The sequence below is a fragment of the Dermacentor albipictus genome, chromosome 6 (assembly GCF_038994185.2).
Source record: "Dermacentor albipictus isolate Rhodes 1998 colony chromosome 6, USDA_Dalb.pri_finalv2, whole genome shotgun sequence".
NCBI lineage: Eukaryota > Metazoa > Arthropoda > Arachnida > Ixodida > Ixodidae > Dermacentor > Dermacentor albipictus.
Window position 1 is genome coordinate 13,356,091 of NC_091826.1, and position 20,240 is coordinate 13,376,330.

At 44.2% G+C, this 20,240-nt stretch overlaps 2 protein-coding genes across 2 annotated transcripts in view; one reads left to right on the forward strand and one right to left on the reverse strand.

Moving 5' to 3' along the window:
• Window positions 1-265: 265 nt before the first annotated feature.
• LOC135914256 (uncharacterized) lies at window positions 266-5,441 on the reverse strand. Its single transcript, XM_065447036.1, has 2 exons — window positions 5,177-5,441; window positions 266-514 (listed from the first exon to the last, which is right to left on the reverse strand). The coding sequence occupies exons 1-2, from the start codon at window positions 5,424-5,426 to the stop codon at window positions 414-416; spliced, it is 351 nt and encodes a 116-aa protein (XP_065303108.1). The 5' UTR covers window positions 5,427-5,441; the 3' UTR covers window positions 266-413.
• Window positions 5,442-7,748: 2,307 nt separating this feature from the next.
• The window catches only part of LOC135914255 (trissin receptor-like), a 144,020-nt gene continuing 131,528 nt past the window's right edge, over window positions 7,749-20,240 (forward strand). Inside the window, exon 1 of the mRNA XM_065447034.2 lies at window positions 7,749-9,196. The gene's annotated coding sequence lies outside the window, so the exon portion shown is untranslated. The remainder of the gene's footprint in view (window positions 9,197-20,240) is intronic.

The following is a 20,240-nucleotide window of genomic DNA, read 5'->3' on the forward strand; positions in this document are numbered from 1 at the left end:
TCTAACAGTCTTGTTAGTGTCATAGAAAGCCAAGGGAAGCGCTTCTTTTCAGACAGTCCGCGTATTGGTACATATTTAGCAACAAGTGACGTGGCTTTATTTTTATTTAAGTTTCAATTTTCTTCCAAGGTACGGCCAAGCAACTTTGGTAGATGGTCATCGATGAATCTTGCACAGTTCTGATGTGCTAACAAGTATTTGGTAATGTTAGCACGTCTTCGACGTTGTTTGCTCTTTTTGCAACCGAAGAAGGACATCGAATAAATATTTTAGTCCGGTGAATATTTATTTGAAAGGCAGCTTTTCGAACAAGAAATCAGAGAGCTTGCTTCAATACAAACTGAGTACTGTGTAAGCGAAGCAAGTTTCATTTACTTAGGACAACATCAACTTTGTGCTGCCGTCGGTGTGCGCTAACCAACAAAGACCCTTCCGAGACATTTTGCAAGCTTCTTGCGCCGATTCACAATCCCCATGATGTCCGTCGGGGCGTCGTCCATCATGATCTGCCAACCTGGACGCAAATAAACATAAAAAGAAAGGATTGTACTTCTATGAAGGCCTGGGTCATACGGATATATATGAAGCAGTATGTTACAATTGCGAGAGGATGATATTTTCACATTGTTTAGAGGCATGGAAGAAGCAAACACTCACGAAAGTGAGAGTTAACAATCTAACTCTTTACTGGCTGCAACTATGTCCCGAAGACAGGTAACGCTGAAATCACGTTGGGTAGCGAAACTTACATTTGGGCGATTTTATGTAGCTTCATCCTAAATAGCACAGCGCAAACAAAGACATAAAAGAAGAGGTTTTTTAGCGTACGAAAAGGGACGAAGGACAGTGGCAAGGCGCGGACACATAGCGCTGTGTCCGTGTCTTGCCACTGTCCTTCATCCCTTTTCGTGCGCTAAAACTCCTCAATAATGAACCAACACGCCCTAACCTACGCTCTTTCAACATAAAAGAACGCAGGGAGCAGTGGGACAGGCGCGGGCAATAGCGCAATACGCGATCGCCTATCCCGTTGCTTCTGTTATTCTGGTCCATGTTTTTGCGCTTGCGTTACTGAAACAGAAAACGCGATGGCGTAGAACTATCCACTTATTGCACTGGGAAATTGCGCCCGCTATTTATACATGTCTCGGCATACGTCCTAGAGTATTTGGTGGCGCTTGCATATACTCAAGAATGCACCGCACCATTAAAGATGCGCCCGCATTCTGATCAGACATGCATCCATTAATTTCATTTCATTTATTTATACCAGGGCTTTTCAGGCGTGGCAGAGCGTGTATTGGGCAACAACATAAACTGCTCGAGACAGCCCGTCATAAGCAAGTGATTGCCAAACATTTATCAGCCCATCGACTCTGTGAAAGAGGACGAGCAGTGAAGCTGGGCTGTGCTTTACTTCAATCGACGCATGTATGTAAATAATAATAATAATAATAATAATAATAATAATAATAATAATAATAATAATAATAATAATAATAATAATAATAATAATAATAAACAACGCCCACTGATGGTAATAGTGTGCATAGGATGCAGGTGGCCGTTAAACCGAGTCTCTACGCGAGCGACGATATGCGTTTACCGCGGAGTAGTTCAAAGGAGCGCACGGAACAAAACACGTTTGTTTTTAATTTGCGATCGAGCATAGTTCCTAGTTAATTTAGCTGAGTGAAACTTGGAAGGACTAGAGTTTTATTCTAGCGGACAAAAATGGGGCAGTTCGATTCCCTTCCGTAGAAGCCCATGTATTAACAGCAGACGGGAATTTCACAATATTTACACTTCACTGTGAACTACGTAACTATGAAAAGTAGACGAAACTGAGCGTAACGTTATTGTCGTTTAAGCGGCTAATTATCATATAATTTGTTTCCGAGTAGTTTTTCAAAACAAGAGTCACAGCAGTTGTCTCTAACCATACTCCTTGCGTAGACGGCCGTGTATTGACAACAGACGGGAATTCTGTAACGTTTACAACTTCACTGTGAACCAACTAATAGTGACAAGTAAATGAAACTCAGTGTAATGATGGCGTCGTATTAGCGCCCAATTTCAGTATAATTTTCTCCAAGATACCTATATTAGGTTGAGAGCTACAGATCATTCGCAAGAAACTGGAGTCGAGATTTTTTTTGTGTGTACACGCGATGCGTAGACGGACTTACATCGACAACTGCCGGAGGGTAGCTATATACAGCTTCGCTGTAATAGACAAAGATGGCGGCGTCTCGAATGGTGATGACGATTGTTTTCTATAGAATTTGCGACAGCATTGGAAAAATTTCAGATGGTGTAGGTGAGTCTTGCGCCAAGCGACAACTTGGTAACAGAGATAAGAGTGATAACGAAACCTAGAAAAATTGACCAATATGTTGAAATCAATAGGTATATGACAAGTGCCGGAATATCTGTTACATGCCGGCTATAGTTTTCGACAATTAACTGAGTTTAACTGCAGATTTCAAGACAAGTCCTCTGGATTTCAATGCAGTCATTCGGTTTCTAGCAAGTCCGAGGGCCAACCTAATTGTGGTGCCAGTCAAATAATTCAGTACTCGTTCACAAGGGTGCTGATATTTGACACCTTTGAAAGATTGTGCATGAAGGAAAACGAATGGTGTAAACAAAACAAGAAGCTATAAGAGAAATGCAATCCGCTAATGCGTTTTCTTGTGGCTTAAAAGGTTTTGAGTAACTGGGGAGAACAGGTCTACGGACGGTGAGCGAAGAATTCGTCTACTGAGAGGGACATTAACCTTGAAATTAGTATACAGTGACAGGAAAAAAGTTGCGTCCTTTTGCAAGCACTGAAAATATGCTGATGCATTTCTTTTTGCATCGGAAAGGGTGTTACATGTACCGACTGGAGGGAACAGTTTTTTCATTAAACCTTCAAATTTATTTTTCAGAAACACCGCGGCAGATAAGAAAATTGAAAATCATGAACGTTCAAGTTTTGAACTTTGTAACTCCACAATAAAAAAAAAGTATTGCATTACTATAGACTGAGCCAATTAGGGAGTACAATGCGGATAATACTGATTATACTGTGATTTTGACTAAATTATCAGTTCGTAAATAAAATTAGCCTGTTATATATGCTACGGTAAATGAGTAAAGCAAAATGAAATAGGCAGGACTGGTAGGGATCTATATTAGAGTGCAGCTCTTAGGCGCCAGTTCTTGCAGCGAGCGTCGGCGTTGTCCCTCGTAACCGAGCCAACGAGCACGGCAAAAGATGAAAGCGAACGTGGAGCGCAACGGGAAATGAAAGACTGTGATAGCCAAGAGAGCGCGAGGAGGAAATTGAAGGAGGAGGGTGCAGCGGTACTATGAGGTGGAAAGCAGAGGAGGAGGGTATCGCGAAAGGCGTGAGAAGTGTAGTGCCGCGCAGAACGGGCTCTGCGGCGACGACCGCTACGAGATGGTGGCAGAGTAGCGCTCCGTCGTCTATACACCGATGGCATGTGGTGAGCTAACCCAGGATACCATACAGGGAAACAAAGTGCTGCATGAGCGGAGGTCTGTTTGCAGCGGCTTCTGTGAATCGCGCCGCGCGTCATCCTCGCGCCGCATCTCGCTACCTCCCGATTGGCGTGGCAGTCGCGCCGCACATCACTCCCTTTGCAACGTGCCGCACGAGACAGATTGTGCAGGCTAGCAAATATATCGCGAAGTGGAAACACGTATACAGCTGTGCTCAAATTTCGCATTAGGGAGTATTGTAATGGTTTGTGAATTTTTTGTGTTCCATCTTTAGTCGTGCAACTCCGTCACGCATTTCGAGCAATCAACTAATGCAAGCCTAACTCATAAATAACACGTTTCTGGGACTCAGGTAAGCGGCTCAAGAATTTCACGTACGGTGTAAACTGATACGTCATGTTCATTATCCACTTCTGACGCCAAAATATATATATTTATACGTAATAATCGCCGTGGCCCTTAGTGGCTATTGCGTTATGCTGCTACCGGTTTGGTATACGGGTTCAAATTCCGGTGGGAGCGGACTCATTCTGATTGGCACTAAACGCGGAAACGCTCGTTTAATGAATTTTTTCGAGCACGTCAAAAATTCCACGTGGCTTAAATCTACATCTAGCCTGATATGGAATCTATCGGAGCACTTGTGTTGCTTTCGTCGTAGTAGATTCTTGTGCTATGTGAGAGAGTTCCAGTCTTGACAGCAGGCGGGTTGCGTAGCGCTGGTTGTAACTGAGAGGGAAGAGGGGAATTTTTATTACAGCATTGACTACAACTCATATTTGCCATGCAGGGCTGTGGACTACCGTTCCTTTAATCAAAATCAGCCTCACATTCTATACCGTCTACTTTTGTTGAGAGAGGGAAAACAAGAGAAAAAGAAAGGTCTCGTCTTGTTTGCTACCCTAGCAAGGTGGGGGGAAGCGGCCAGAAAAGGAATCAGGAAAGTGAGAAGGAACGGAATAAGTTGAATAAGACCTATAGGGATCATGGTTTCCCTCATAGGAAACGGTACAAATAAGAAGCAGAACGGTATCCTACTTGCAGAAGCAATGGAATTTCGCGACCATCTCATCGTGGATCTACGGTGATCAGTGCCACTAAGATCTGTTGTATGAAAGACTACGTAACTGTTTCGCGGGAAGCGCAAATAACAGGAGGGCGTGTGTATAAAGGCGCTTGTCTCGATTTTCGGTGGGCTCGCCAAAGCATCGTAATGAGATTAGCTCTAATGAGAACTCACATAGAAATGAATTAGTAGTGAGTGGAACGTTTTAATGAAACGAATCGGGAGGCGCTCCCGTTTATATACGGGACACTGAGCTCTGCAACGCTAGACGCGGAACGAAAGGGAGGGGGGCGCAATTTTCTGTCTTGTTTTATATGTGCTGCGTCGGAATTATCTCCAGCTTGTGCATTCCATGTACGGCCTAAGTGTGCCCACATGGTAAAGAGGCGGTTGGGAATTCGATACGAGTAATCCCAACAGACACACACGGACGCACGTCAGAAAAAAAGCACACACACACACGCAGTTCGATTGCCGCTTACCGTAGGTTGTGCGCTGTCTACATCGACTAAAGAAACATCCCTCGCGAACACCCGCACTGTACCAATGTTTTGCACGCATGGCAATTTAGAAGACGTCAGTGCTCCGAAAGAGACTCACACCGCCTCTCGAAGAGGATGCACAGATCGCTGATGGGCTTGTTCCGGTACCCGCACACGACGGGGTTCATGTAGCCGCCGAGGCACCGGTAATGCAGGGTCAGGTGCTCCTTCGACGTCCGATTCACGTAGGGCTCCGTGTGCAGCGGCATAAATGCGTTGGGCTCCTTGCATAGGTTGCCCGTGTAGTAGAAGGCGTATCGCACTGCGCCGTATTGGGCAGCCGAGATGACGAGTGCACGGAAAAGCATGCTGTGATTCGCTTTTAGCTAGTCGTAACCGGTTAGTCTCTTATAGTTCAATGATATTTACATAATGTATTGCACGCTTTGTATTCGTGAAATGCTGAGGGATTGCGGGAATACCTGTATTCTTCCCTGATTGCTCTACTTCCTTGCACCTCTCTAACAGCTACTATAATTTCTATGGCAGCAAGAGCTATGGGAACGATATTCCTGCCTATTATGTGGCGTCCGTTACAGGCATCATCATCACAAAAATATTGCCAGAAATATTCATTCGTTCCAACCAAAGAACCTGCTGGTCGCAAACTAGTACCATTATTTTTCTGAAGAACCACCACAGAAAGTATCCTGTGAAAGCTAGTAAGAATGCAAAAATAAATGCCTTCAGCGTACATCAGATAGTACAACGTACGGAGCCCACTAGCTTTGTTTTTTAGAAATTTAAGACAACCAGAATGAGCGGGTTACGTATCATGACAAAGTGTTTAGCCAGGAGTGGCTTCATTGCAAATGAGTGCGTCCTTGATTTTTAGCGATGGCATTTAGCTTAAGGAGTTAGCTTGCAGAACAGCGGCATCAGAAATTGAGGTCACGCGTGAACGTACAAACCTTGATACAAAACGAATTAGAAATGTTGTTTCACCTGAATGAGCATAGTAATAGAGTGACTAGTGCATCCGACATAAATACATAACATTTAGTGGCTCCGTTGGTTGTGAAAGTTCGGTTATTCATTTGTTGTATAAGCCCAAGCTATAGTGAAGTGAAAATCTGCGGGTAAGAATGATCACTTGTTACATTTAGTTAAAGATTGTAGGTGTATTGAGTTAGGGACATTGTAAGTTCTTTAAATCTGTAATGCATATTGGCCACCAGTTTTGTGTTTACCGCATTTATCATATGGTATGTATTTTTGATTATGCCTTTTTGATAGTTAGAGATTATTTAGGTTGTGGAAGAGCTCTTCTCTTCGTCATCTCTAGCCGTGATGTAACAGGACAAATAATACAAAAAAAGCTCCATGACATGCTAAACACCGTGCAATGGGATTTAGGGGCGCTTGGGGCTAGCTGGTGATTGATCATAGGGTCGCATTGAAGTCTGTCATCTGTCGGGCATAGCAGGAAAAAGTAAATGACATGCAGTATGTGAATGTATAAGGAGCCAAGCGTAGAAGGCAGTGCTTAAACATATTCTTTAGTTTGTGTTGGATGTCGATAATAAATTGACCGGACAGATAGGCTGACATTCCAGCCTATGTATAGTCAATAAACTCATTGATTGATTGACTGATTGATTGATTGGATAAATGATATTACTTACCATTAGCAGAGTCTGAAAAATGATAAGAAGTAGGGTACAATGTCGATGACGCTATCGCGCGGGAAACCACACTGTGCAAATAATGGGGTGAGAAAATGTAGCAATATGAAGGCACATAAATAAATACTCTTTCATCAGAGGAATCAAAGGACCGTACTCAGAAAAAAAAATACGGGAATATCGGTGGCTTGTCATTACTCAAGTTGTCCACGTGCGCTATATTGAAGCTGGGAAAAATGACCAGAAACGTCGACACCAGCGTAGCCTTCCTGTCGACGTCAGCTTATACCATCTACCAATGTTCATGATTGAGTATGTGAGAAAAATGGTTTGCCTTGCCGAGAGAATAACAAAAGCGTCTGCCTGTTTCTGCCAATTTCCGAGTCGTTAATAGATCTGTTAGGCACTTTCTCGTCCGTGATGGCCTGTTCTTGATGGCCGATTCGCGCCTCTGGGACATCCAGGGTCCCTTAACCACGTAATTATCTCTGCAGCTTACCTCATTAGCACCGAAAGAAGAAATTGCCACAGCTCGTTCCAAAACTAAAGTACCCACTCGGGAGTAAGGCTTTGTGAAAAACGATTTTTGTCTCGTGAGAACCAATGGCGACTTTGCGTAAAAGCAACTTTTACTTGTACATGTGCTTCTTTATTTGCCGTGGATCGTGTGAAGGAAATGGGAATATGGAGAAATTCTCTGCTCGAAGAAATATAAATTAGCTGTTAACCGGCCCATCTCTGGTAGCAACGTATTGGTTGAAACGTTATTAACTGCTTCTTTAACGAAGGTGTTCTTTATTCTGCTATCCGTTGTGATCACAAAAGCCTCGATGCCAGACAAGGGAGGTAAGCATCTTTGTAAAGCAGGTGGTGTAGTTAGTATGCTCGGCTAAGAGCTCTTAATTAAGCGGTCGTGAAAACTGAGAGGAGAAAACATTAGAAAGGCAATTACTTACGCCCGGTTAATTTCTTCCTGGCTGCAAAGAGGAACATTAAAAAATGAAGAATAAATCAGCAGTGGCCTTTAATACAGACACATTCCGTGAATAAAGTAGTCAGTCAATTTCTCCTAAAGTCGAAGGCAGGGTAATCACGAAGTTAAGCTTTAAAAACATTTCTTTGTCGGTAATTTGTTTGATTTAGTTCATATAACTTGGTGCGGGTTATATAGTGGTGCCCGGAGCAGTCTCGGAAGAGAACAGCAGTTTACGATAGGTAGCGAGGCACTGGAAGTGGTAAGAGAATACATATACTTAGGGAAGGTAGTGACTCCAGATCCGGATCATGAGACTGAAATAATCAGAAGAATAAGAATGGGCAGGGGGGCGTTTGGCAGGCAGTGTCAGATCATGAACAGCAGGTTTTCATTATCCCTCAAGAGAAAAGCGTATAACAACTGTCTCTTACCAGTACTCACGTACAGGTCAGAAACCTGGAGGCTTACGAAAAGGGTTCTACTTAAATTGAGGATGACGCAACGAGCTATGGAAAGAAGAATGATAGGTGTAACGTTAAGGGATAAGAAAAAAAACAGATTAGGTGAGGGAACAAACGCGAGTTAAAGACATCTTAGTTGAAATCAAGAAAGAGAAATGGGCATAGGCAGGACATGTAATGAGGAGGGAGGATAACCGATGGTCATTAAGGGTTACGGACTGGATTCCAAGGGAAGGGAACCGTAGCAGGGGACGGCAGAAAGTTAGGTGGGCGGATGAGATTAAGAAGTTTGCAGGGACAACGTGGCCATAATTAGTACATGATCGGGGTAGTTGGAGAAGTATGGGAGAGGCCTTTGAAGTTAAGCTGGGGGGCACGCCACCGCATCGCAACTCGTCATGCAGACGCCCTTTTTTCATCTGCTGCAGGCAATCTGGATATGGGGCCCCGCCACTTCATGCTCCAACACCGAAAGCTCAGGCTTTTTTGGGCCACATGACGTCAACGAAATTGCTTGGCTGCCAGCTGGCGACGACTACATCGACAACGACCACATCGACCTGCATCCGCTGCTTCCAGCGGTGGACCAATCTGCCATCTGGCAACCTGGCACAAGCGCGGGAATCCGGCACCTACATAAGCCGCTGTACCACTGGAGTCATTTGGGGCACGCCACCGCATCGCAACTCGTCATGCAGACGCCCTTTTTTCATCTGCTTCAGGCAATCTGGATATGGGGCCCCGTCACTTCATGCTCCAACACCGAAAGCTCAGGCTTTTTTGGGCCACATGACGTCAACGAAATTGCTTGGCTGCCAGCTGGCGACGACTACATCGACAACGACCACATCGACCTGCATCCGCTGCTTCCAGCGGTGGACCAATCTGCCATCTGGCAACCTGGCACAAGCGCGGGAATCCGGCACCTACATAAGCCGCTGTACCACTGGAGTCATTTGGGGCACGCCACCGCATCGCAACTCGTCATGCAGACGCCCTTTTTTCATCTGCTTCAGGTTAGTTATCTTCCCTATGCCACGTACTGTCGCTCTAGCAACCCATTTCTGCTAGCGGTGTCGTGCCCCAAAGACGCCATCGAGTGCTGCCAAAGGATGCTGTGTATCGCTTGCTTCCACTTGCTCAACGCCCACCTTATTTCTCTTCTCCTTGTTTTATCTGGTGATGTCGAACTAAACCCAGGCCCTAACGGAAACGATGCTCCGCCGTCTTTGGAAACAATTTACCAAGCCATATCTCGTATCGAATCCGCTCAGACCACCGTACTTGCCGAGCTTGCCTTGATCCGGTCCGCACAAACGAACATTGAAGACTCGGTGCATCGTCTTTCAGCGCGCGTCGAAATACTCGAAAAAACTATCGAAACGCACCCAGAAAAAGCAGCTGCGTCCGTAACAAACACCGACTTGGCCCAGCTTGCTTCAGACGTTAAAGCACTGACAAACAAGTGCGACGACGCTGAAAACCGCTTGCGACGCACTAACATATTGTTCCTCGGACTTCAGGACGAACTCGGCGAAAGCTGGGACCAGTCTGAGGCCCACATTACTTCCTTCTGTTCCGAACACCTAGGTATTTCAATTGGTAGCCAAGATATTGAACGTGCACACCGCCTAGGTCGTTTCCAGTTAGGTAAAAACCGCCCAATAATAGTTAAGCTTGCACACTTCAAAGATAAATCAAGAATTCTAATTGCAGGACAGAAACTTAAAGAAACCCCATTTTCAGTTCGTGAGGATTACTCGGCTAAAGTTCGGCTAGCCCGGAAAAAGCTTTTTTCTTATGCCCAACAAACTAACGCTTCATTTAAGATCCGCTTTGATAAGTTGGTTATCGGCAGAAAACTTTTCACTTACAACGCCGAAACAGATGCCGTTGTAGAACTTCATTCATAGCGGTTAACGCGGATGCCGTGCGACACTTCCCTGCCGCAGGTCCAGCTGTCAGAATGCCTGCGCACAGCTAAAACTAACAAAATTTCTGTCCTACTGACAAATATAAGAAGCTACCTGCCAAAAAAAGAAACAGTTGAGGCCGTCCTCGAAGACCATAGAACTGACATCGCTTTATTTACTGAATCTTGGCTAACACCTGATATTAACGATTCAGAATTGCTCCACAGCAAACAGTCCTTTCATATCTACAGGCGAGATCGAGTAGATCGCCGGGGAGGCGGCATTCTTGCTCTCGTGAATTCAACTTATTCATCCACTTTACTCGAGATAAGCAGCCACAGCGAAATAATGTGTCTGAAAATTTGCCTTCCCTCTTGTACCAATATACTAATTGTATGTTATCGAGCACCTGACACGGATCATTCCTTTATTACGGACCTTCACTCTGTAGTTCAAGACTTGCAATCCCGTTTTCCTCATGCCAATCTAATACTTTGCGGTGATTTTAACTACCCGGACATCGACTGGGAGGCTCTTACTGCGTCATCTCGCCAATCTAAAGATTTCCTTGAAATGGTCCTGAGTTCAAACCTTTCCCAAGCAGTAAACAAGCCAACACGAGGCTCAAATATTCTTGACCTCATTCTTGTATCCAGTCCTGAGCTAATCCAATCCTTTTCATGTTGCAGTGGGCTGAGTGACCACAATCTCTTGTTCTTTAACCTGACGATTGAAGTCTCCCCCCGTCAACCGTCCATCAAATACATCCGTGATTACAGTAAGGCTGACTTCGCGAGCATAAACTCCGACCTGGAACACTTTTACACCACCTTTCAAGCGTCCATGGCTACCAGATCCGTGAACGAAAATTGGTGTCTTTTTAAGCACAAAATCTTATCACTCATAGACGCCTACGTCCCACTCATCTGCATTCGCGGGGATTCCACAAAGCCATGGTATTCTAACTCGCTGCGTAAGCTATCACGAAAAAAGAAGCGCCTCTTCCGTAATGCCAATAACTCCGGATGCCCTGTAACATGGGAAAAATACTTCGGCATCCTTCGCGAATACACTAGATTATTGCGGTCATCCAAAAGAAAATTCTACAGTCACGATCTTCTAGAAATATTGCGTGCTAACCCAAAGAAATTTTGGAATTTGCTACAGCCCAACAAAAACAGCTCCTATAACATATCTTTAAAAAGACAAGACGGCACAGACGTTCCGCTTTGCGAGCGATCAGACGCGATGAATTCCTACTTCACCTCAGTTTTCACCCACGAGCCAGCGGATAAGAGCATTATTTTATCAAGCCTAAATTTTATTCCAATGCCACCCGTAACCATCACATCTGAGGGAATTTCAAAGCTCATTGATAACCTGAAGCCGTCCACTTCACCCGGACCTGATAACATTCCTGCTAAAATACTTAAAGGCACGAAACATTTCACAAGCCAAATCCTGCAGCTCATCTTCACCCAGTCCCTCAATACCAGTCAAATTCCGGATGACTGGAAATCAAGCAAGGTTGTGCCAATTTTTAAGAGCGGCGACCATGCTGACCCCTCTAATTATCGTCCCATTTCACTAACATGCATCTCATGTAAGCTCTTAGAACATATACTCTACTCCCATATTGCTAATCACCTCGATCACAATTCTTTCTTCTTCCCCAAGCAGCATGGTTTCAGAGCAGGCTTCTCGTGCGAAACCCAACTTTTCGAATTTACAACCGATCTTCACCTTAATTTAGATTCTTCATTCCAAACAGACGTCATCTACTTAGATTTTTCAAAAGCATTTGACCGCGTTCCTCACCAACGTCTATTGTGTAAACTTGCATGCTTATCACTCGACCCTCTTATCTTATCCTGGATTCGCTGCTTTTTAACTAACCGCTCACAGTTCACAGTCATCGCCAGCCATGCGTCTAAAACTACTAACGTTATCTCTGGCGTTCCCCAGGGTTCCGTCCTTGCTCCGTTTCTCTTCCTAATTTTCATCAACGACCTGCCATCTTGGATTTCGTCATCCGTCCGTCTTTTTGCGGACGATTGCGTCATTTATCGCCGCATCTCCGATAATACCGACCAGGAATCATTACACGACGACCTAAACAAAATCCAGAAATGGTGTTCTGATTGGCTAATGCAGCTTAATATTTCAAAATGTAAATGCATGCACATTTCACGTAAACTTTCCACTACCCTTTTCCCGTACTCCCTGAACTCTACGGCGCTATCAGTAACAAACTCATACAGGTACCTAGGAGTCGAAATAACTAACAAGCTAACTTGGGTGGACCATATCACGAAACTCTGCGCTAACACTTCCAGAACACTTGGTTTCATCCGAAGATCTCTGGCTATGTCCCCTCCATCCATCAGGCAATTAGCATACGAAACATACGTCCGCTCTAAAATGGAGTATGCCTCAGCCATATGGAACCCTCACCAGGTTTACTTGATTCAGTCGCTCGAAGCCATTCAGAACCGGGCAGCCCGCTTCATAACTTCCCAGTACTCACCTTGGCACAGCGTTACCGACATAAAATTGACTCTCGGACTCGAACCCCTAGCACTCCGCCGAAAACTGGCAATGCTCTGTCTTTTTCATAAACTATACTTTAACTTTCCTGCACTGCGCGAGAACTTATTACATGCTCCGATACGCTCATCTCACCGTTTGTTTAACTCCCTTAGTATACAGCGTTTGCATGGTTCTTCAAACGCCTCAACAAATCCTTCCTCCCCATCGCCATAAAAGAATGGAACAATCTTCCCGAAGCCGTGGTTTTAGAGTCAAATCCCTCCAAATTTAGACAGTTACTCTCAGACCATTTCAACCCAAAATAGCCAGTTTTCCTCGCGTTTTCTCTCCCAGCAATCCGTCTTGCTTGTGTCATCGCCTATTATTCCTTTTCTTATTTCTTGCCACTTATGTTTAGCATGTTCCACATTTACGTGTACACTTTTTTTTTCTTTTTTTATTTATTTGTTGCTACTCAGTTTGAGATATTTTCATTGTTCTGTTTATACCTGATGTTTTCTACAGTTTATTATTTATTTTTCTGTTGCCTTTGTTTGCATTTTTTTCTTTTGAGCTGATGTATGACACTTTCACATCGATGTTTCCCCCCCCCCCCCTTATGTAATGTCCCCGAAGGGACCCTTAAGGGAATAATAAATGATGATGATGATGATCGGGGTAGTTGGTGAAGTATGGGAGAGGCCTTTGCCCTGCAGTGGGTGTAACCTGGCTGATGATAATAATGATGATGATGATAACGATGATGATGATGATATAATGGTGTTGTAGCGCATCACACAGTTGTCTCAACTGGGAAACTGAATTGAAAGGAAGCTACGTCAAGAACAAAAGAATGACGCGCCTGCTGGAAACGGTATTTGATTGTCTTGAAAGAGTACCAATATGTACATAGGCAAGAGCAAGCAATAGATTATGTTCAAGGCGCGCCGCAAAAACGCAAGCACGCACAAAAAACAAAACACAAATATGAATATGCAGCATGAATATACATTAGAAAAGGCATATTTTGGCTTAAAGAGCATGACTGAATCTTTAACAAGCATCTGCCGTGTGTGTGTTACGCAGGCTTCATACATTTCATGTGCTGGTTACTCTCTACATCGCTTCATCTGCATATGTTTGTCTATCTGCTCTAAATGTGCAAGCACCGACATTGGAGCCAAAGCACAGCGAGGTATCTACCTGACGTTCCCTTCAAGGAGTTAGCTTGATATCTTGATTTATGGTCAACATGACCGCTCGTTTTCCCGATGAAACTGCTTCCACACTGAAGCTTAGAGGAATGCCGCAAACCAGAGGATAACGACACATTGCGGAGTTTTCTTGCGCATGCTGTTTGATTTTAACGTTATTTTAGCCTTCTGCATCAAAACATTACAATGCGTAATTGTAAAGCCCTGTCTCCAGCATAAAGTAAAAGAAAAAAGTGGGAATGTCATCCGTGAGTCTAGCTGAACGACTCTAACTCTAACGTAAAGACCCACGAGGCACAGGTGACGTTAACGGACAGTTCAAGGTTGTCATCATGGTAGCGTGAAGGGGACAGGCCTCAATGAAAAGAAATACTGAACTAGTAACTGGCAGTTTATGGCAATGCGCAAATCATAATAAAAAAAAAGAAAAATTCGGTGAAGCCGATCTTATGTAGGAATCGGGGTTAAGCGAAGTTTTCGGGAATGTTTCCGCAAACGTTAAAGTAAATGTTATGCAAACGTAACGCTAGTCACTGAAAATCTTGCAGGAAATGACGTTATTGAAGCGTTAGTTTCCGCAAATAAAATGTTAATGACGCAAAGGCAATCCAGTATTTAAAAATTAAATTATGGGGGTTTTACTTGCCGAAACCACGATGGTATTATATGAAACTCCGTAGTGGGGGACTCCGGAAATTTGCACCACCTGAGGTTCTTTAACGTGTACCTAAACCTAAGTACACGGGTGCTTTCGCATTTCGCCTCCTCGAAATGCGACCACCGTGGCCGTGATTCGATCCCGCGACTTCGTGCTCAGCAGCCTAACACCATAGGCATTAAGCAGCGACAGTGACAAGAACTTTATTGGATTTTGCTGGGGAACTTGATTTTGCTCCCCAATCAAGTTGGTGGCTCGATCCGCCCACGACGGGAGAGGGAGGTGGTGACTCTCTGCGATGTCGCGGGCCCTCTGGACAGCCTGTAGTTGGTGCGTGAATTCCGAGCTCTTCAGCAAGGACTTATATTGGACTTATATTGAAAATCGGAGCCCGCGTTATACGGACACAGCGAGAGCCACAGCCACTAAGCAACCACGCTTTCTTTAATTACATTGGTTTATTCACAAAAGGACATACATATATAAAAACACGTTGGTCTACTTGAACCAAAGGGACAAGCGAAAATTCCTTGAAATTCACCAATTCGTCAAGAACGCCCAACCAGTGAGGCCGATCTGCCTGTACACGATATATCTCATGTACGAAAACAATGCTTTCAACAAACTTTTTTTTCGTGCTGAGCGAACGCTGACGTCAGTATGTGTCACCCCCATCCGTGTCTTCCAAAGACTATGGAGGCCCAGGAGCATTATCATGTCGCACGGTAACCCTTGATCGCTGTCTACCGGCAGGAAACGTATACCCTGTGCTGCTATCGGCAGTTGCTTTTCAAAAGTTCTTTGCAAGACACTAAGCAACCACGCCGGGTTGGCAATCCAATGTTTAACCAAAAGTAACGCGGCCAGGCAAGTGTAACGTAATGATGTAAATGATTAGATGCGGGAGCACCATCTATTCAAGGGTGACATAAATTCACATTAAATGCACACACCCACAACGGCAATCGCTTATGTTGTGAACTGGTGCACCTCCTTGTTGCCAACTTTACTTTTTGCCTGTGGTAATGAGTAGTGGGTATTGACGGCAACGGGATGGCAACGCTATAATGACGACGGAATGATCATGTGCACGATGAAATCGCGACGACCTGACAACCGTGGCATGACGACTACAGAGTGGCCACAGCTGCACGACAATGACGGCATGCTGATGACTGCATGACCACGAAGGCGTAAGGACATGCGAAGAAGAAATGAGGACAAAGGATTGATGAGGCCATGGAACGACATTTGAATGATGACGAATGACTGGCAACTGAGTGATGACGACAGAGTGAGTGACGACGACAGATTGATGAAAGCGGAACGACGACGATGGAACCACGACTACGGAATGATTCCAACTGCATAATGATTACGGCATGCCGACGACTGCAGGCTTACGAAGGCGTTACTACGTCATGTGAAGAAGGAACGACGATGGAGTAACATAATGGAATGACGACAAATGAATGAGGGCGATGAAATGACGAGGACAGAGTGACGACGGCGGAACGATGACGATGTATCTGCGACGGAGTGACGACTGCAAGAAACAGTGGCGTAGCCAAGTATTTTTTTCATGAGGGGGAGGTAACCACTGAACTCGGGACCGAATTGGGAATGGGGGTGGCTGGGCAGGTGGGATCCTGCTACACAGAAATTTCTGGGAGAGGGCGCGCCCCGGTAATTGCGCCACACGTGAAATCTCGGAAAGAACTTCGCGTGGACTTCGCGGCAGCCCCGTTAGATGGCGCAGCTTGTCCAGAGGGAAGTTGCACCAGATTGCTTCAAAGCTAATCACATTAATGTCGACATTCATCGTGAGGCGGCTTTTGTTGGAATTTTCTTTTATGTAGAAAGCGTGGGTGATTTCATGTGCTCTTCGATTTGATAATGTGAGTTCCTTAGATGATACATCCTCCTGGAGGGCGAGGTCATCCGTGATGTCATATCATACAGAGGTACGAAAACTCACGTGGTGGACCGAAGTGTCTCGTTGAGAACATTCGTTGTTGCAGGGATGGAAACTGCAGCAAAGGCATGCTTTCTACTGCAATAGCGTTCAGGGATCATTCAGGGCGTTCAGCGTTGGGTTGTGTGTTCAGCGTGAGGCTTGTGGAGACAAACTAGTTCTTGGGCAAGTCGACACTTTTTCATGTGCGTTCCTACACGTGAGAAATGATGTCTGTGTCTCTGACGCACATGCAATGCCGTTGAGGATTTAATGAAGAGGTAATGAAACTCATCTTAATCGTCATACGCGCAACTACAGTAAAAAATGTGTCATTCTTTCTTATACTTATATCTTTTTCTGCTTTGTTTCGCTTACAAGTGCAAACATAAGAGAAAGTAACCTTTGCTGAATATAGCAAAGAAACGTGCCACTAACACATGAAGACCCGTATTTTATTGCGCACGCCTGTCATTTGTCACGCTCTTTCATCCCATTTCCTGCTCAGCACCTTGGCATGCGTTATCTCAAGGATGCAAGGAATATAGAAGTATTTTACCTATATTATGAAATGTGGTGCTGTGAAATAGCGCCAATTTTCTCACCTTGCTTTGTTTACTGTATTAAAAAACTATTCTGAAGCGCAGTGGGATTTACCATTCAATCTTAATTTTTGCATCATTTCACAATTTAAGCTTTTCTTAGGACAAACGATTGCAAAGAGCTGCGACGAAAACTTCAGATCTGAGCTCTCGAAACTAGAGAAATAGCTCTTGGTCAGGGAATGCAGGGACGTATAGACGAAAGGAGAAACAAGGCGTCATGTAACGTGCGCGTCGATAATTGCCCCTTTTTTTGTTTCAAGTATCTGGAATGTAGGGTAGTATTGAAAAGTACAGAATGCTTTACTGACCAAAACGTAGTTAACATATTCTTCAAGATCGAAAAAAGAAGAAAAAGAAACACGCTCCCCACGAAAAAAAAAATCCATTCTTAGTAAACCCCGCGTTAAAAATAACTACATTTTGAAGATTAACCGCACGATACCACCGTTGTTGAGCAGTGCGCCCTCAATCGTCGATGCTTATCAGAAGCTCCTAATTCATAATGTAGCCAGCTCCAGATAGGCAAGCAAAAAAGTTAATGTTCCTGTATATTTTGAATTCGATGTTATATTAAAGACAGAAGCTATTGAAGTATTTGTTAATTAGGTAGGATCATTGTTTACTTAAAGCTCAATCAAAACGACGCTAACGAATGAGATAATATCAGAGTATCTGCAAAAGTCGATGGTACGGAGGAAGTGCTGGGGCTTTTCCGTTACGAATTCTAATGAGTCAGAAAATACAATTCGACATGCTACTTTGACACTGTGGCGTTTCTGGTTGCCGTTCATGGCCATGTTAGCCAACATCAAATGGCACATTTCGAGCGCTCGTGAGGATCTATTTTTATTGCGCTAGGATTGCACGGTTAATTCAAGAGGCTTCCGTGTTATGGCTTGTAGTCAAAAATAGCTGCAAGAGAGTGGCAAGCGTGTGGAACGGAACACCAAGGAAATATACCAAAAGACACGAGAAGCCTGGTAGAGACGATGATGTTAGTGTCACGTGAACGCGCGATATCATCCTCTTTTTTCACTAGAATGCATGCATAACGTCGTCGAATGCAACAGCCTCGCAAGAAGGGGCAGGCGCATGCGAACAGGAGGAGGCCGCTTCTGAGACGAATAGATGGCGTTGCCGTCACTTTGTTGTTGTCATTGTTGTTGTCGTCGTCGTAGTTATTATTGTTGTTTGAGAGAAAAGACACGTTTGCTGTTTCGCGTGGCGCATTCCTCTTCTTCTGCTGTTTGGGCAAGCCATAGTGCTTTTGCAGGCTATCAACTACACGTCTTTAGTCGGCGTATCGCCCTGTCCGTAATTCTGTTGTTCCGTGTGAGCGTTATCGGTTTGCATCCGCCATGCACTTACGAGTACAACATGCACGATTTTACACTTCTGGAGTCTCAATTTAGCGCTCATACAAAACTTAGAAACTCAAACAAAATCACTTTCGATTGATTTAGGTTAATAACGCAGGTTTGTAGAAGGCTTTAAGTTAAATGCAAGGGGTGATTTTCGGTTCATGCTGACACGCACGCACGCACGCACGCACGCACGCAAATACGTTAAAAGAATACTGAAGCCTGTGTTCCTATTTTACTGCAAAAAATATCAGTATTTGCTCTGTTCCCTGTTAGTATTTTTAGTTACAACTGTAACTTTTGTCCTCAAAAGATGTCAGGTACTATAAGCACCATCCTATCAGAATATTTTATGCAGGAATATATACTGGAGGTGACAAGAAGGGATGTTTTCTTGGACATTACACATACTATTTACGGGAGTTTTATGAAAGTGTAAGTAAAAAGGACGATATAAAGTCTTAGGACATGTTTGTAACTTGGTATTGCGCGCCAGGTATTGCGTGAGGGTGGAGGGCATCGCCACGTCGGTGGCATGCGGCGTCGGCACCGCTGGCTGCTTCTGCTTGCTGATTCTTGTTGCACGTACAGCTGTGTCACATTATTCGCAGCGCAAAACTCGAAGGACCGCTCAGAGTTGTTCAAGTGGACGTTAATGCTTTCGCATTCACAACTTGTAAGAAGTGCTTAGGTGCCCTCAAATTTTAATGCGGACGCATTCTTTGGCGAGTAACCCGGTAAAGTCTGTCCGTCACGCGAAAAGTGTAATGCCTTCTATCTGCACAAATATACGTAATTTGCCAAGTTAAGGCATTTAATTGATATAATAGTGTAAACGTAGATGATCTGTATCTTTAAAAGTAATAATGAACAATTGAAACCAAGAAAATATTGATCAGAGAGAATACCCATATGATCAGATTTATGCATACCTATAAGGCTTCATAGAAAATGCTTGGGGAAGCCTATAGTAGGGCTGGGCGAACTGAAATTTGGGGGTGGACCAGCTTGAAATCTTTCGGTGGGCCAACTTGAAATTTGCGGATAGGCCAACTGAAATTTGGGGGTATACTTGCGCATACTTATGCTTAAGAACCTCTCAATGGAGCTTCTGCATAATTTTTTTTTGCTAAAGCCGCGTAAACCTTAAAAAAGAAAGATACAGAAAATGGAGCATATTGCCATATTGCTCGTTCTGACGTTGGTGCATCTCGGTCATACTTACGTGGCAAGTTAGGCTTGACAATATGTACTTCTTTGGCTACCGGTTCTGAAAGTTAAAAGAAAAAAAAAGAAAAGAGGCAACAATAATTATCGTACAAGCAGCGAAATTGGTTCCTCTGGATGGCGTCGTTCAGAAAACTACTTGTTAGGTGGGTGAAGTGCACCTCCGGTCCGGCTCCTTAATATACAAAAATCAAGCTTTCGACAATGCCCGAAAAAGGGATGGCGCTGTAGCAAATGTTTCGACCAGGAAGCTTGCCTTCGTTATGTCAAGTCGCTACCAGTCCCCTTCCGTTTCGGTTTATTGACTAATACTAAATTACAAAACCTGCATGAGAAAACGTTGCAAAAAAAAAAAATCTGGCAGACCTCACGCCCTGTGGTAATCGATGTTATGCGAAACAGTATGCGGGGAGCGTATACCAAGTTAACGAAACGACAATGAGAACCCCAAGATGTAGGCGGCTGTTTTATGACCTACATGACACGGATGTTATGACATTCATTACATGACCTATCATTTATGTTCGTGATAGACACTTGTCATACTATACCCATTGTGGTACCTACCAAGTTAATGAAACGGCCATGAGGGCAACAAG

Coding starts and splice junctions, on each gene's coding strand:
- LOC135914256 (XM_065447036.1), bottom strand. CDS start 5,426: ATGCTTTTCCGTGCACTCGTCATCTCGGCTGCCCAATACGGCGCAGTG. Junction 515..5,176: donor CATCCTCTTCGAGAGGCGGT/GTGAGTCTCTTT, acceptor ATTTGCGTCCAG/GTTGGCAGATCATGATGGAC.